The 18,750-nt window shown below is 37.8% G+C and overlaps 1 protein-coding gene across 1 annotated transcript in view; it reads right to left on the bottom strand.

The window, feature by feature from the left end:
• Nucleotides 1–18,750, bottom strand: part of FAM20C (FAM20C golgi associated secretory pathway kinase) — a 192,500-nt gene that overhangs the window by 107,564 nt on the left and 66,186 nt on the right. Inside the window, exon 3 of the mRNA XM_086939727.1 lies at nt 15,355–15,433. Within this exon, the coding sequence (XP_086795853.1) occupies nt 15,355–15,433 (79 nt within the window). The remainder of the gene's footprint in view (nt 1–15,354; nt 15,434–18,750) is intronic.

Genomic DNA, 18,750 nt, shown 5'->3' with positions numbered 1-18,750 from the left:
TCCACCAGCCTACAGGTGCAGTCTCTTTATTTCACTCTTGCATAATCTTTTCATCCCTTTCTCTCAATGTCACAGTTATCCTTTCTTGGTCTCTTCCTCCGTTTTCTGCCTTTCGCTCACTTGCTCTGGGTCAAAGTCTGATGAAGAAAAATAGCCCAGCCCCTTAGGGCGCTCCATGAAACACACTAAAGGTGATGGGAGGAATGCTTACAATTTGCAATCACTCGGGGTAGCACTCCAACCCATCGTTCTTTTGCTAACCATGCCACCTCCGTTTGGACCCAGCCATGTGCAAATCACCTCACTGCACATGGACTTAGAGCGTGGCTGCAGGCAGAAGACACATTAAATCTTAGAAGCCACTTTAAATCTTGGCTTATTTTGGGGTCCAGGGTCTAAGAGGGCCTCAAATCGAGCTTGAGCCAGGTATCCTGCTGGAACCGGGCTAGAACAGTGGCGCAACAATAATCCCTGCAGCGTGCAAAGGGCCCGAGCTCCAGGGTGTCCAATGCAGTACTGTGAAAGGGTGGGCCTGGGAGCTTCTTTACTGGATCCATAGCGTGGGGGGGGGGGCCTCCATGCACTTTGCAAGGGGGCCCCCCGCAAGTTTCGTTACACCACTGATCACATATGGGATCTGTGGTAAATGATGTGATAATTGACGTGATTGGGTGGAGAGGATGTATGTGGACAGGGCATTTGAAAGTCCGAAGTGACAATGAAATATAAGTTCGTACAAAACTCTAAATGATGCACAGAGCACTTTTTTGGAGATGTCACACCTTTGTATTCAGATGTAAACTTTGACACAAGACTTATCCTCGATGAAACACACTGACGCGTGGAAAATGGTGCCGAGGTTTTAGAGTTTTGGAGTAATAGCTTAATCGATAAAAATACATTTTGTAAGTAGGTCACAAGTACCTCCTTTAATATTGAATATTCCATGTTCATTTTATAATGCCAGAAGGCTTCCTGCAACAATTAATATGTAAAGCAATTATTTTTTCTTTTGTTGGTATGAGGTAACACCCTTCAAAAAAAGGCACCTGGAGAGGTTGCAGCAGTCTAATTTCCTCTTGGTCTCTTTCTGGTTTACAATAAGTGCTTTTGCATGTTTCCTGGCAGCAAGTTCTCGGTCATTCATCATCTTGTCACTGGATTATGCAACACATGCAAGTGGTAAACATTTAATTTAACCTCCTTCTGCACCTTAAAGTTCAGAGTACAATGCTACATAATAATAGCATTTTAAAACATCTGCGTTTTCATTTTAAGGAAGAGTTTAATTTTTTCTTTGTTTTTCCCTGCCCTGAACACAAATCACAAAATGTGAAAGGGAATTTCAGTGCAGGCAATGGTGCCCCATAAATGCACAAATAGAAGTTCAGTATTTGCAAATAAGAAAATACAAAATGATCATATAACTTTACAATTTCTACCATATATTTTGGCTTTATGTACTAGAATTCCAACGATATTGGCTTCACACTTCAAGAAGATGGATGGGTGAAGATTTACTCATTACAGGATTTAACAGATCTTTTCATAGTTATACCAACGATCGATCCCATCTCTCCAGGCTTAATATTTGAATTATATTGATAATTCCTTTTTTGCATTCATGAATATACATACATATATCCTCATGCATAAAAAACAAAACCAGCAAGTACAAATCCAATTTCTTTACACCCCCCCCCAATTTTTATTTTGAGGGGGGTGTTGTTTACTGACACAGCAAAAAGGATATTTGCATATGCAAGCCAAATTTACACATGCAAATAGCTTTATTAATCGGGCCTATGGAGAACTTTTTTTTTGTCATACAACAAATGTCCTGAAGAATATATTCAAATTAATTTTTGCGAAGGATTTACAAGAGGAGAGTTCGGGATGGGGTTGTGAGATTAAAATACATGAAATTATAGTACACTTAAAATCCTCATTGTAGAGTAAGCATCTCACGTTGTTTTCCCTTCAAAGTGAGTGTAAAAGTTCAAAGTATGTTAACACTCTAGATAACCCGAAACTGATTTCTGATTCTAATTACAAGGTAGCACGTTCCAGTGCTCCTAATGCATTCCAAGCTGTGAAATGTGAAATGGTATTTTGGTTAATCTTCTGGCAAAGGTAAAATGTCATCCAGTGCTTTTTGTTTTAATTAAAAATGTACAAAGTGTTGCGTTACCTGTTTGATTACCAAAAAAGCCATTAGGTACATTATGGCTTTCATTACGAGTAGTCCATTTATGCTGACGGACCCGGTGAGAGGAGTTAAGAGGCTCATCGGAATTACAAAATTCAGCGAGAACACCGCTGCTCAGTGGTGTTCTACCCAGATACCTCACCTGTTGCAAGCAGGCAAGGTATTCTCGAGGAATACCAGGAAATATCATGCCGAAATCAGTACAGTTAAGTCAAATTTATACATGATCTTCCTCAAAAGCAAATAATCTCTCTTTTTGCTCTCTACGGAATTAGCAGGATTTACGGTAAAGGTAAATATGGGTAAGGGAAATGACTATGGGCCATATGTATCATTCCAAATTGCTATTGCAAACGCCAAAATTCACAGAATTTTGGCACTTGCGATTGCAAATTGGCCCATTGGTATGTATGAAAGAAAAACTGCCTCGCAAAATAAGGAATCACTAAATTTACGATTCCTTATTTTGCAATTGCATTTAAGGAATCACAAATTTTGCAATTCCTTAAATGCAATGTAAGATGGACAGAAAAGGTGCAATTTGGCCTTAAGGAATCACAAATAACCACCAACTGGTGGTAATTTGCGACTTTCTGAAAAATTCACTTTTTTGCATTTTTCGAATTGCCATGTGATGCACATTAATGCCGTTAGGGCATGTATGTGTGCCACATGTGCACACATGCACATTTCAGGGATGCAACAGGGTTTCCTTTTGACACCCTGGCACCCTTGAAATTGCATTCTCAATTTGCGATTCTCTAAATGAGAATCGCAAACTGAGAATGTCTTCCCATTCCTTCCTATAAGCCTCTAGGCCCATAGGAATGAATGGGGAGGTATTCCTTAATTGCGAATCGCAATTTGCAATTCGCTATTAAGGAATATGCAGGATTCACAAAATTATTTGCAAATCCTACACACATAACGTTTTGCGATATTAAAATAGCGATTCGCAAAAAATCGCTATTTGAGAATCGCAAAAGAACATTTTCATACATAAAGCCCATTCATTTTTATGGCTCGTTCATAATGAGAAACTATTTTGGTTAAATTATGTAACAGTCAAACATTTCCATGTTTTCCTCACTTTTCAGAAACAATGTAAAGGTCACATGTTAGAAACTCTGCTTAAGAAAGTAAATATTTGTAGAGTAATCTTGTTTTGATTCAGCACCTCAGAAATGTTTCAGTTGTGATCAGCTTGTATATCAACTAACTAAAGATTTGCTTAAAAACGCGGTGACCTTTCTGCATTCTCTCTATTACTAGATCTATAAAGTGGAGATTTGGGGTTCATCATTAGCCCTGGCTATTTTCCTAACATGGTGCATGGTCTGTTGTTCAGAATGGTATAAAATGGTAGGAGTCTATTTTAATGAGTGTTTTGCCTATTATTATGCAGATATTGTCTGATGAATACATATTTAATGAAACAGTTCCCTAGACTATAGAGAATAAATTCGCCTCAGTCATGGATTAGAATGATGTAATTAGTTATGTGAGAGTTTGGCAGAACTCTGAGGAGATTAATACTATGGGGGTATTTTTTTTTGTGGAGCACCTAAATGACAAAGGAATTCTCTTTTTGAAGAACCGAAAACATTTCTTTTAATTAGGAAAATGCTGCAGTGATAATGAAAGTTTAATAGGCACTCCTGTTTGTTAAGAGTGTCGAAGGTAGATTGTAAATTAATTTGTGTTTGTTGTTCATTGATTTACGGACTCTCAGGTGGAAAAATGAGAACCGAATATACTGGTCGGTAGCTGGAACATTTGAGGAGCAGAGCGAAATGGTGGGCGGTCCGGTGCGTGTATATAGTATGGGCTACATGGCAGCATGCTCGCATAAAAAAGAGGAGACTTGGGGTGCGTGTGGACTTTGGTGGATGGGGGACGACTTCCATAATATGGACGATGTCCCATGCACACTTTTTTAATTGCACTGAAGTCTATTCATATGCTATAGATAAGAAATCCTCCAATTGTTGCCGCATATGCCACAACCACCACTCTCTAAATGAGACTCCTCGGGTGAGATTTACTAAGATTTTACACCATTTTGTGTCACAAAAGTGATGCAAAGTGGCTCAAAATCTTTTTTAATTTACTTGGCACTAGCAGAGTGAGTTAGTATTTATTACATGCATGGTGCAAGACTCCATGCAAAGAAAATGTAATCTAGGGACAGAAAACACATCAATGTATCATTATACGAGACTTTATACACCTAGGTACAATCACAGAACATTCTCTCAACTGATTTTGCATGCCAACAAAGCATAAGGCAAACCACATCCACCAATACATAAGGCGGAGAAGAATACTTCAACCCAAATATGTTGATTCTACATGACATCAAAATTGCAAGCCACGTTGTTGGCTGATTTATTTACTGCTCGAGAGGGAATAACAGAGTAAGTGGGATTGATTGATTATCTCTAAGCACATGAGTGTGCAATATGTGCATTTTTATGCTGGCACTTAAACCACTATATACTATATACTATGGGCCAAGGAGTACGGATCCCAGGTGTTTGTTAAACAGCTCGAAGCCATGACAATGTGGCGAAAAGAAGCTCTTTGTTATTGTTTTCTTGACTAATTGTGAGCGTTATTGTGGTATAAAGGTCAATGATTGCCATGATTGCCAATACATTTCTTCCTTTATACTTCATAGACTTTAATTTGTACATATACTTGCCTCTTTACTTTTTAAGAAAAATGTTAAAATATTTACTTTGTCCTTAAATTCATGCATGTAAAAGCTGATGAGATACCTATTTATATATGATTTTGAGACTCTGTTTGCCAACACGAATGGAATATTCAGCATGAATCCATTTCAAGAGTCCAGGTGGCACACATATTTTTTTTTGTGCTCACGTACCTTCCTCCACGACTAAGAAATTGCGGCCCAATGGACACCGGAACATTAGAAAAATGGAGAAAAGAAATGGAGCTAATTCTGCCCCAAATTAATCTTACATTTTTCAGCATACTCCAAAACTTGATGTATTTCACCCAGCCCATGCTCTCAGAACTCAGGAAAGCAGTATTTCTGCTTGCAGTGACCTTATTGTCGTTTTGGGAGGAAGAACAGTTTATAGGTTTTAGAAGTTTCACCTCTCTCCAACAGTCTTAGGCCGTGTATGTGAGACAAAATGATAACATCTGGTGTAAGAGAAAAGCTATTTTAGCTAACTGCATTCTATTTTAGCATCCCCACTGCTCTGTTCATAGGTGTGAAGACAGAAAAATAAAACGCCTTTAAATATTAAGTTCGTTTCGGAAACCACCTGTATTTTTAACTTTCAAAAGATTTGGGCAACTGATTTGTGAAAAGGAGCTGGTCGCACAAGTTCTTGGTGTTTAGGCTGAAAATAAATCAAGCAATTCGAACTGACAATCAAAAAGCTATTTTATAATAAAGCAAACGCTTAGTCATCAAACACAACATGTGATTTAGCAGCTCAGGCCTAGAAACACAACCAAGAGTCGCTCATATAAAGAAATAAAACTTCTAAAACGAAAGGCAAATATAGTTGCTCAGTCTGCCTTTGAAAAGTGCTAATTTAATTTCGTTCAGCTCGACAACCAAAACATGTCATCTCTCTTGAAAAGTTGGCATGTACACATTGAGTTCACGTGGTCCTGTCGCCTCCTCTCTGCATTACAGGCACGATTCATAAATCCTTTTCTGTGAGAAGGTGTGCCTTTTGGCTCAGTTGTGTAATACTCCTGAATTTCCAAGCCTGAGCTACAAACACATTTCTCCGAGTAATGACTCACTTAGACATTTCCACCACATGACATGCTTTTTCATAGCTGTGTGACCCCGGCATGGAAATAAGCTAGACGCATCTGCTAACCTAAACATTTGCTGAATCTGGCCCACATGCTTTGCGCCCCTCCTTTTCCAAGACAGTTGTGGTACCAGTAGTCACATCTGCTTTTTAATATCACGCGGGTTGGGCCTATACACCCAAACTGGGCCACAATACTAATTTACAACAAGAGGTTGTTTAGGCATTTTTGCATTGGTTATTGCATTCAACAAACCACTTTGACAACTAAAGTAGTTGGGTGTGTTTATTTCACCTTTCTATTTTTCATTCAATTGTTTAATGCATTGACCATTTAAGTCATATTACACAGAAAGACAATACATTTTTAGGTGTAATTGTTGTTTCCTCTAGCTGTGCAGGCTGTTAGATTGTGAACACGCAAATAATGTGTGCCGCCATTATTCTTGTTTCAAGTGTAGGACTGGTCTACCTCTTTGTTTGTCAGTTTCTGTAATGTTTTGTTCTCTTTTGGTCATTTATGTGCTGAATAACATATGGACTGTAATTATTTTTGATGTAGTGTTGAATGTCTCTAAAAATGTATTGTCTTGCTGTATGATATGACTTAAATGGTCAATGCATTAAACAATTGAATGGAAAATAGAAAGGTGAAATAAACACACCCAACCACTTTAGTTATCAAAGAAGTTTGTTGAATGCAATAACCTTAACAAATGCCCAAATAACCTCTTGTTGTAAATTAGTAGTAACATCTGCAGCATATAACATGCATGTTGTTTTGAATACGTGAGGGCTGAGGATGGCTCTTTTAAGGATACTAAGGTGAGCGATGATCCATAATAAGACACATCTGGCTTTGGTGTAGTGTGGACATCTGCTGATCGACCACTGGCACAATATAATTATTGAGGAAAAAATAATCTGTTTTTTAGGGATGTTCTAGGAAGCAACTGGAGGCTTTTGAGAAAGGATGTATATTTCAATTTCCATCAGCCTGTGACTTGTGTGGTGGCATTGCTATATATGTTCTGATTGCTGAGATGTGTGTGATAAAGGTAGCATTTCGAGTCGGAACGGATGAGCATGTGATGAAGGCTAATGTGTCACCAGATGGCGATTATTTAATTTTATGTCAGTAAGAGCCATATACATGAACACATTTTCCCTTAGACACAGAATAGGCAAAACCCTTTGAAACCTCTGGCCCTAAATGATTTAGACAGAGAGCAATAAGAGGGACATTTGTTTACAATCCAAGAGAAAAGGAGACATTACATAGTTTTTATAATATTTCTTGTGTTTTGCTGAATTTATAATATTCCATTTATTGTTTATCATCACTGGACTGTCTTTGAAGATTAAGCTTTTAGTTCAAAATCAGAGTGACTTTCAGAGGACCAACAATATTTGGAACTCATTTGTGAAAATGTAGCACTGGGTGTTGAAATGTTTTAACATGATTTCTACAAAAAAGTGCAGATGAGATTAGTAGCATATGCAATAACCTGCTTTACTTGTTAAAACTCGTCTTGGATTACTGAATTAGCCCTCTAACTGATACTTGTTTCAGCCAATCTCTCACAGGATTACTGTATTTCTCTAAGAACATGGGGGCTTCTTAAAGTTTGATTTTATCTGTCATTGCCAAACCATGGCAAGTGATATATGCGAATTACAACAGAAACCTACTTTATCAATCTCACCCTCCAAAACAATTATTAAAAGACATTATAAAAACTGTAATCTTTCTTGGAAACGTTTCCAAAATATGACTGAATAAACTGAGTAGAAAACATGGCGTTTGAAGTTTAAGTTCCGAGTTAATTTGCATAATATGTATTGCCTATTTCAACACATTAATAATTAGATTCCACTTTTTTTAAATGGTGGCTACAGTTAAATCACTACATCAGTTGTCAATTTTCAGCAAAGAAAAGGAGGGACTTAAGAGTGAGGAAAGCTTGGATGCAGCATTGTATGACTGATCCTCTGCACTGTATTGGTGAGTTTTTATAAGCATTTAGCAGACCCTGCGCCTTCAGCCCAAATACGAGTCATCTTTAACTGAGAGCATATAACACACTACTCAAACTATTGTATGAGGAAGATGTTGAAAGCAAGACATGATTTGGGGGTGGAGACGGCATACATAATATAACAATGTAGATGTGTTTAAAAGTGAATAATGGAATCTTTTTCATCTAAGGGTTCTGAGAAACATCATACACAACTGGAGCTTTGCCCATGTTGTCTATTTGATGTCAATCACAACCCTGAGATAAAACCATCCTCATTATTCACTGCTATCCATTCATAATTCTCTCTATAAATATCCAGGAATACTCATAAGTGATATTTCTAGGTGAGAGGACTTCTGAGTTGAGCTTTATTTAAAAGGCAGAGTGTTGACTATTTATTGAAATGTAGACAGTCTAATTTCCTATTGGGTGTATATAATTTACACAGTAGCGGTCGTCACTGTTAGTTATAGTTAAGTCAGAGTTTGTAAAGGAAGAGTGTTTTCATTTTGCTAATAAGTCTAGTGCCATTAGATAAAACAACACAAAACATTTCCCCCAAAAAGAGTTAATTTACTTTAGCTTTTTCTATGAAAGTGCACTGATATGTCAGGCAGGGTCCAAGAAAAACAGTGGGGCCCCAAAACATTGATTCCCCATGTTAATTCGTATATGAAACTTTGTTCTCTGATACAGAAAAAAACAACTGAACAGAATGCCACTAAATTTGGCAGGAAGTTTTACTTTATCCATAAAGTGTGATTTTTTATGATTTGGTGTAAATGTGTTCAGCCATTTCGAGACATTACTGTTATCAATGATGTCATTTGAGATGTCATCAATTATGCCATTTAACATGTCACAGGTGATGTAATATGTGAGGTCATAAGCACTGCACGAGTTATAGTTGGCTCAATAAACTGTGACTGGAAAATGTCTTTTGATGTTTTGTAAGATTTTTATCTCATTTCAACACTTAACTATAATGTCACTTTCACCTTTATTTTATATATATCTATTCTCCCACACACACCTTATATAAATATGCGGAGATGAAGCATAATAGTAATGGTTGATAATAGTATATAATGCTGATATATACTTATCTTGGTGATATAGTGGTAGTCAATATTTTTGTAGGTCCTAATGAAAAACTTTATATTCTGGAAGTACAGCCACATGGTTGCTGCCAACTGCCTGCTCAGATGAACCAACTAGTTAACATCACCACCTGCTTCCCCACCAGGGCATGAGTAGTGTCAAAAATGATGAAGAAGCATCCATGCTTACATCATCTTCTCCTATCCTATTTCTAGAGCCAGTCATAAGAACCTCCCTTCTTAACCAGCACCATTTGCAAGTGACCATATTTTGAAAGGTTCCATCACTATTTTAGTCAATTTGCTGATGTGACATGAGACTGGAAAAGGTGTACCTTAATTTGGCATGTCACATGGACCTTTTTCTTGCAGATTTGCCAGGTTGAGATCATAAAAACAGAACAACACTGTGCAATCTTTGCCCAAAGATGTATGCAATGTAATGGCACCACTATGTGCTCTTGTTGAGCAAGCATTGTGTGATATTGAATTCAATTCAAGAAATCTTTATTTGGCCATGCATGGCAATAAAAGATAAAGCAGACACAATTAAAACATACAATTTGCAACATAAAAGAATAAAATAAACACAATCATTAAAATAGGAAGTCATACAAACATAAAATGCGCTTTCAATAAAAACAGCGATAACAGCATTTTCCTTTTAGAACGGCATTATCGGCATAGGGAAACCAAACGTCAGCAAATAAGAATAGGTGGTATTGGGGTATATATGCCTAGGATAGCTCTCAGATATAAAACAGCAATCATGCAATATACACAGAAGAAGTTGGGGAGATTTATAAGAGAGGCTTTGGATAAAATATTACTAGGACAGCTAAGTAACAGTAAGATTACTGACACGAAGAGGAGCGGCAAAACAAATACTCCTGTAGACAGAATGACTATGATGTTTTAGACAGAGGAAACCAAGCTAAAAAATAACCCCTTCATGGATTTTTTAGATTTTACTGCAGCTTTAAGAAAGGAGCTCACCGTAAAACATATAAATGGGGTGGTCAATAATTGTAAGTGGAATAGAGCTTTTATACAACTACAGTGTCCCAATGTCTTTATGAGGAGCTTGAGAAAATGTCTGCATGGAAGATTGAAAATATTGCAAAAAACATTAAAATAATTAAATGGAGCAGCGATTGCTCAGGAGTGCCATCACAGGGGCAGGGTGAGGCAAACCCCCCACAAGAAGCCAATTTCTCAGAAAAATGCAAAAGCTGCCAAACCGTGCCTTCTCTAAAACGGATAAGAAGGGACCTCTCCCAATGTGTGAGATCTAAAGAAAGGTAGAAAGCAGGCTCAGCAGAGGCAAAAGATGTATTGCAATTCAGCACTGAGCTTTTTTATAATTCAGTTTGTAACCTTCTTTCTTCCCTAAATTGCAGGAAGAGGCACTTGGCCAGTAATCTATCCTCTTTTTAATGCTCCTGGGTGTCGTAAATAAAGAAGACAAACCAAATGCATGGAATGTTTTTGAAATATAATTCTACCACAGAATAGCATACTCCTTATCCAAACTGAGCCAATTCAGAATGGTGTCTCTACAAAGTGTTGCCTGTGGATTAACCCATAAACAAATACATAACAGCAAAGTGCCAAGTGTGATATTCATCTAGAGCTGTCTGATCATGGTCAAGTCTTGTGTGACATGGGACTACTGTTATTTGATGCTTGTGAGCCCTATGTCATAATTCTAGGCCACCAGTATCAGGTCTTGGCCTAGAGCTGTGTGTTTTGCCCATGTAAATATGTTCTTGGGGTAGAAATGTGATTTCTGCCAAGTGCTGTATGCTTTTGGCCTAAAACTGTGTGATTTTAGCATACCAGTCTGGAATCTTGGCCAAGTGCTATGGTATCTTGGACCACATTGGCAAAGTGCAATCTTGGGACAGCACTGTATGTCCCTCTGAGGACCTAGATGGAGAAGGCTATTGAAGGAAGTTCAGAGGAGCAGTGTGGCCAATGGTGCCATGCCATGTCCAAAAGAACTAGGCCATTCACAACAGAAACTATCTAAATGCTGACTCAAACAAACCCTAACACAGATTCTGCACCGTTGTACTCAAAGTAAGCCATCGTATAAAATGCTTCAGCTTTTTTATGCTTAACTAGAAATAATTTTGCTAAAGGATGTTTGTGTAAATATACTGTCTGTCACATCTTGTTCTGAAAGCACAAAATGAATATGTCATGCTAGTTATTCCATGCAACAGCATACATTCTGTCTGAATCCAGGTTTAAATAGGCATTACAGCACCAGCAGAACTTCCTAAACCAGGTATTCATATATCATCTTAAAAAAACAAATGTCTACACGAAAACAACATTCAGAGCAGGTGGCTTTCTCAATATGTGTTACAATTTAAGATAATTATACCCATTTAAATCTGAGGTGTTTAATTTGTATTTCTGCAAAGTGGAAATTCATGCATGCTAAATAGAAGACAAAACAAGGAAAGCTTGACTATAATATAAAACACTTAAAAAATATCAGAATTCTAGAAAACAAACTATTTCATTATGAATAGGTAGAAGAGATTTTGGTGTCTTATTTAGAAAAATTTCAACTAGGATTTTTAATCTACATATCTTGTGCGCTATCGGTGGGCCTAATAACTTGGTTAATACAGGAAAAAGTTAATTAAAAAAGACTTTAAAGGTTCATTTACCACTTTGTTGTGCATACGGCTACAAATAATACTCTATACAGTGTATATATTGTACAGTAATTTTGGCATTTGTTGTCAGACACACTACAGAATTAGATCTGAATCAGATTGCTACTTCACTGTACTGCACATCAATCCACCACCTAAACATTTATAGTGTAATTGATTAGAAAGTGATAAAAGGATTAGACATGACATAAATTAACTTTTATCAATACTACTAGAAAATAAATGTTTCTCCGGTTTATATATGTAGTAGTACATATTTATCTCATTTATTGTTTGTCTATACATAGTTTGGTTGAGCTTCTAGTGATTGTGCTTAATGGGTGCAAGCTCCATAATTAATACCTGCTAACCAGTATACAGTTAATGCCAAAACTGAACCAACCTTATCAACCCATCTCTTTGCCAGGAGGTTTTTTGGATTGCGGGAAGATTGTCTAAGCATCACCTTACTAACAAAAACTATGATGATGATGCACTATGCAAACTTAATAACAATAAGATTTCTCTGCTGACTCTACATGATATATCGCTGACTTCTACCCTGTAAATCATTAATTACTAACTTAAACATTGAGAAAATGTTTACCCCTAGGGTTTGAAGATCATGTTGTGACCTGGCTTGAACCATACCACATACATTGATAGCAGGAAATTAAGATAGGTTGCTTATTCTGAAACCTTTTCCCTCTCCTTAAAGGAGATCTTCAATGCTCAATTCTACCAACTTCCCTCTTCAGCATTGGGACTGAACCTATTTGAGAATCACAAATCACCTATATTTGGATGAAACAATGTTTACTTGAAATGATCCCTCCTCTGATGACATTTCCCATCTAGCAGATTTCTAGAAAATACCCAGTCTTAACTGCTATTTCATTACCTTAAATTTAACACCAGCCAAGCAGGATTTGTCTCACACCATCTTTCCTTTACTCTGACAGATAATTGACTGGATTCCACATACATCTTAGAAAGTCCAACATCATTGATTTCTCTAAATCTTTCATACCTATGCTACAGAACCTCTTCAAAGTAAAGAAACACAAATATGCTATCTTTCGCCTTCAATTATCCTTTGTAAAAAAACCTATCTTGAACAAAAATATCATATAACGTGCTCCAAATAATGACTCTATCTAGAGTTTATTTTGGTAACTCCTTTCTGTCTGGGATTACCAACTTCAACTTGCTTTCCTGAAACTAACACAAATGCCTTAGCCCATTGGTCTCTAGGAGCATACACTTCAACCCCATCAAATAAGTATTGACTTCACTCAGAAGACTCCATACCAAGGGCAGGTATCTCCAAACTAGCTGCTCTAGTGTACAAACTCTTATACTTTGATACTTATCACACGCCATTCCGACTTATGAAGGTATTGGGGGATGCAGCCTTCTGAGCAACACTCTTAAGAATATAAAAAAGTGATGGATGGAATAGTTGGATTAATCTCAGCCACTGGTAATTACTCTGGGTAGTGATAAATTCAAGCATTCTATCCATCATTGTTTGGTACACTCTAGTGTGTCCCTCTAAGTGGGATGGATATGCCCGTATGTGGGTCCCATGTATTATTGTATTTCAAAAGAGTTTAAGCAAATGCTTTCAATCAACACTACCTCCCCTAGTCTTTCTTATTTACTGCATATGCTACAGAGTACTGTGCCTGCAGTATTTTTACTATAATATTCTAATAATTGCACCACTTTGAGAAAGGATAGCCAATGTTTTGTGATCTGGCTGATTCTGTTTTTGATCCCGGAGCATTTGATGACAAGACCTGTTGGAATCCATATTGCATAAAAGTATCTTGATCTGACGCTTTCTACAGATTCTTGTGCTCATAACACATGCCATCTAACTTTTGGGCATACTGTATGTTTTCCATAAAGTATATATATTTTTTACAGGCCCTACTTTACATTTTTGTATCAATATTTTTTCTGTGTACGATCAACTGCTTTTACATTGCTTTTATGTCCAAATTGTTACTCTGTACTACCTACGTTTACTATCTTACTACAATGTAAAGCAAAGTGCTCTGATTATCTTGTACACTATACACTTTAGCCCTTCTGTATATTTTCTACAATTTGTTAGTATTAATTCAACTGTAGCCCCTAACTTTGCATTTTTGTAGCCTCATTAATAATCAACATGAATTGAAAGACTGGATACCTATACATTTCTCTTGTAACTGTAGCCTTGAATTCTAAGATGTGCTTTTTTATCTATGTTCCGCCTCTACGAAAAGCACCCTGATGCTCTTGAGCCTTAAAGGCACTGATAAATAAATAAGCATGTTAACTTCCCACAGAAGTTGAATGGTCATATTCTACATGCAAAAACACATTTAAACTGAGGGAGTATTTCTTAAATATCTCATTCCATCTTTCTAATGCATTTCAATAAATAAAAAGTGTTAGGTTATTGAAGGTTCTTTCCAGTATAAAGAGAAGTATGTGGTTTACCATCTTTGTAAGTAATGAAAAACTACAAGAAATGGTAAATGTCCTATTGATGAAAGGAAACATTCTGAACCTAAGAAACAGCTCCTTTTTATTCAAGAAAATACGAGCAATGGTGTTGCCACAGTGAGACACTGGTTACGATTAAACTTTGAACATTTTGAGCATGATTTTAAAATGTTTCTATTGTAATATTCGGCAAAAAAATCGAAAACGGATACAGGGTAAATAGTAGACAATCATAATGGCACATTGAGAGTGGTGTGAGAGGGTGCACAGAAAGGTGCCAGTATGGCAAAGACACCAGGAGAAAGTGATGCTGTGGCAAGTTCACCTTGTGGTCCATACAATTTTCAATTTCAATTTCAATTTATTGTTTGATTAATTAAAATCGTTACAATATTCGAACAAGGTGGTCCATACATGTCAACACACCTGATCTCGACCAGAGACTCCCTTTTTAAAATTGGTTTATTTTAGGGTTACACTCCAATCGCCAGTAGAATACAAGTCAACAGGAAAACAAATTCACCCGAAATTTATTTTCAAAATCTCCCCTATCCTGCTTCCAGATGTTGGCCTGTGTGGTACATTCTCATTGAGATTTCTGAGGAAGTGACATCACACACTACATGACTTCCACAGGAAGTGGCATGCCATGATCCCTCACTTTAATTATCGCTCAATGCATGCTTTCCAAAATAATATTAATCAAACTCAAGGCTGCATCAGAGTAATAAACAGTGACTGATAAGAGGCCTAAAGAAACAAATTACCTAATCTCACAACAGCTAAAGGAACATTTATTTTCAAAGATAATTTCTGTGCTTAGATAAATAATGGGGGAGGAAAGCAGCAAGACATTGATGGCAAATATAAATCACGGATTCCCCTAAAAACAATGCTGGTCCTATGTAGCCAGGAACAAGATTCTCATAAGTCTTTTGCAATGCAGACACAGGAAAGCAACACACCAGATACGAAATGCTCGCACACATGCAAATAAAGACGCCGAAAAATAGAGACTGGTGCAAATAAATGGCATTTATCACTTACTTCATTGGCTTGAACAAGGCTTGTCCATAATTTTGGAATGTCATAATGAGCTTCAGCTGCGTGCCTCCTGATTTCATAGCTGCAGGGTGAAAAGCATACAAAGGCAATGAATGCAACGAGGAGCATTTTTCCCACATGAAAGAATGTAGATTACATACACTGTTTTATTAAGAAGAAGCAATCGTTTTCTGAAGTCAGATATTGGTTTACAATTTACCTCTGGCGTACAGCGATTTTCTAAAGAGCGCAATGCTGCTCTGCTGGAGAGCTGGGCTTTCCAGGAACATCAGCTAGAGGACTGCATAACCTATAAACCTTGCGGGGAATATTTCTTGATTTTTAGCAAAAAAGTGCCTTTTCTTGCAAGTAGCATGCGATGGATCCGAGCCAGACTTTCACGGAAAATATAGTATAGAGTGTTATGTTTTTAAACCATTATTATTGTTTTTCTTTTGGAGACATTTTATAGACTTAATCACTTAATGATTATTAAATTTATGCAAACAAAGCAGATGCATGTAATTTTGTCAGAGTTCAATCAGTTTCCGTTCTGTGCAAATAATACATTTGTAGATCCAGTACCACACTTAACCGTAAATCATCACTTCGCTGTTAGAGAAAAACAATCATGCCCTAATTCACACTTATGTTATCTACCATGAATTCGTCAATTACAGTAATTTAATTTTGAAAATATGAGGGGTATAATTTGTTCCATACCTGTACGTCTCCAGCTCTAAAATACTTAGGGGGTCATTAGGATCTCAGGCGGATCGCCACCTCCCGCATGGCGGTGGCGATCCGCCCAAGATCCGTCCCCGCCCGCCACCCATTTCCCCTCTGCCATATTACTATGGCGGGGGGACCGCGGCGGACAGAAAGACCGTCTGCTGCTTTTCCGCCCAGTCAACTTAAGAGTTTAATATGGTGGCGGTGTCTGTACATTCCACCTCACATCAGTGACAAATTCAAGTTTCTATTCATCAAGGAGCAAAAATGGATCTTTAAGCTCCGTAGTGACAGTAGAGGATTGAATGATTCGATTCCGTGGATTTCCATATGAACACTTTGCTATATATCCACATCTTTCTCTGTCTTTATTTCTGAAGGGATAGGAATATTCTAGTTTTGTCTGGAAATATTCATCCAATATCCCACTTATCACATGTGGTGTTCCACTTTGACTCTCTGCATTGTGCATATCATCAGAGACTCTGGATTTTCATTATCGTGTATCATCTACATGTGTTTTGGTACAATCTGTCTGTATAGATATAAGCTGTCCAGTTCTCAACAGCAGACACATGACCGAGTTCCCTCATATTGGTTACCAACATTAGATTTACAGTCTCCTAAATTAGCGTTCCGCTGACTTTATACATTATGACTGCGCGGGAGACACGCGCTTTGTTGGTCCTACATTGCACTACGGTCGCGCATGCGCCGTATTCTATTTAATTGTCTGAATGTTTCCATATTCTTTCGCCGATTTTGTGGCGATTTCAACAGCTGTTACCACGTGCCAGCCAACCTTTTTGCCAACAACTGCGGGATACAGGAGTACCATGTCCCGTAAGGCTCATTCGTTAGTGCGGCTGCGCGAGAGACTAGTAGCCTCACCGTTCACGGGACGCGTGACGCTCTATTTTTCTTATGCGCATGCGCTAAGGGCTAGCGTACGCTCTTTTGATAAAATCCTATTAACTAAGCAAGTCCTTTTTATGATCCACAACTACGAGGTGACTACACACATGCGCAATGCAACAGGCGCTTCGTAATCACCTATTAGCCCTTATTTTGGCGGGCGATACGGAGCCTAACGAACCAATTATCCAATTGACTCTGGTATAAAAGGGAGGAGTCCGGTCAAAGTCGGTACCTCCACTTCCTCTCGGATGACAGAGAGAGGTACCGACGGACAGGTAAGGACTTCTCCATTTGGGTATAGGGTATCTTCTGACAAGCCCTTAAACAAACTTTTACTAAACAACTACCTAGTTTGTGACATTGAGTAATTTGTGTGCTTTTCTTTTGCCATACTCCTGTGTTTTCGTGACTGTGGTTTATATGGACTCAGTCCACACTTAGAAAGTTAGAGATAGGATGCAATAGCTACTAGCTGGGGCATATAACTTTGAGATTTATGCCCTTTTCTTCCTTCTGCACCTTAGAGCGGGGCCTCATATTCCCGAGCGGTTGCCGGGTGAGGTGAGGTCATCTCCCACGCAAAGCGCGGTGAGTATTCACAGATAGGCTATTCATTATTTTTCTGTGTAAGAGTGAGTATACTCATGAATAAGCTAAGTACAAATTACTTATGCTTTTGTGTTGTCTGTACAGTCTCTTGTGAATACAGGGATATACATGTGAATATGTGTTTGTTCTTGTGCTTCTTTTCAACAGGATTAAGACACAATGTACATCTTCCTTGTGAACATTGGGGCTCCAAGTTCCTGGTAGATATATGTATTCTTATAATTTAATAATCGTTTTTTTACTAATTTTCACACTCACGTTTATCATGTTGCAGTAGCTTACTATCTAGGTCCTGATGAAAGCCGGATAGATTCCAATTTGGCTGAAACATGTTGACCGTCCTGCACAGCGCCACAGTGTAGTTATATATTCAGGCTACCAGGCGTGGTTTTAACCTTGACACTTAGACAATTTTCATTAAATATATTCCTTGTCTGAGTCGTTAATTTTAAGTTTTTCACCACAGCACTGCACTACACACCCGAGCACCACCCTTTGAGTAACAGTCTGGCTAGAGTTTTCTATTCCACATCCATATCCGCACTATCTTTTGATGGTTTGGGCGGTTGGTTGGATGGATTAACAAATATCCCATGTGATGAGACTCCACCAGAAGGGTGGTCTGATGGGAATATCTCAGCCAGTTGTAACTCTTTCACTATTTGCATGAGTCCTGTTTTCTCAGTCACTAGTACAGCAACACATAGAAGACCGGTCATTTCTATATATTTGTATAATGGCGGTGTCTGTTAGACATCACCAGCCATATTACTATGGGGGTGGAAACATGCCTTTCCGTGGCGCCATCTTAATGACCCCCTTAGTCTTCAAACAGTTGTGAATACGTGCAACATTGAAAATAGTTGTTAAAACTGGAACACCAATTATCTTACCTCAAAAACCTCATGTTCTGGAACTCCTTAAGAACAACCTACTACATAGCAGAATTTAATGCATTTGCCTGTGCTTTACGATTTCTTCAGCATGAGATTCTTTGAAGGGGAAGAGGTTTTACATCAACTCATTGGTTTTCAGCATATATTTTCTTTGGAATATTCTAATGGTCTTCTGGTAGACCTACTTATTTACTCCTACCTTCCAGGAGATAATATTCTGTACTTTCTAATCCAAACTTTATTT

This window comes from Lissotriton vulgaris, chromosome 10, assembly GCF_964263255.1.
Source record: "Lissotriton vulgaris chromosome 10, aLisVul1.2, whole genome shotgun sequence".
Lineage (NCBI taxonomy): Eukaryota > Metazoa > Chordata > Amphibia > Caudata > Salamandridae > Lissotriton > Lissotriton vulgaris.
This window is presented reverse-complemented; position numbering and strand designations above follow the sequence as displayed.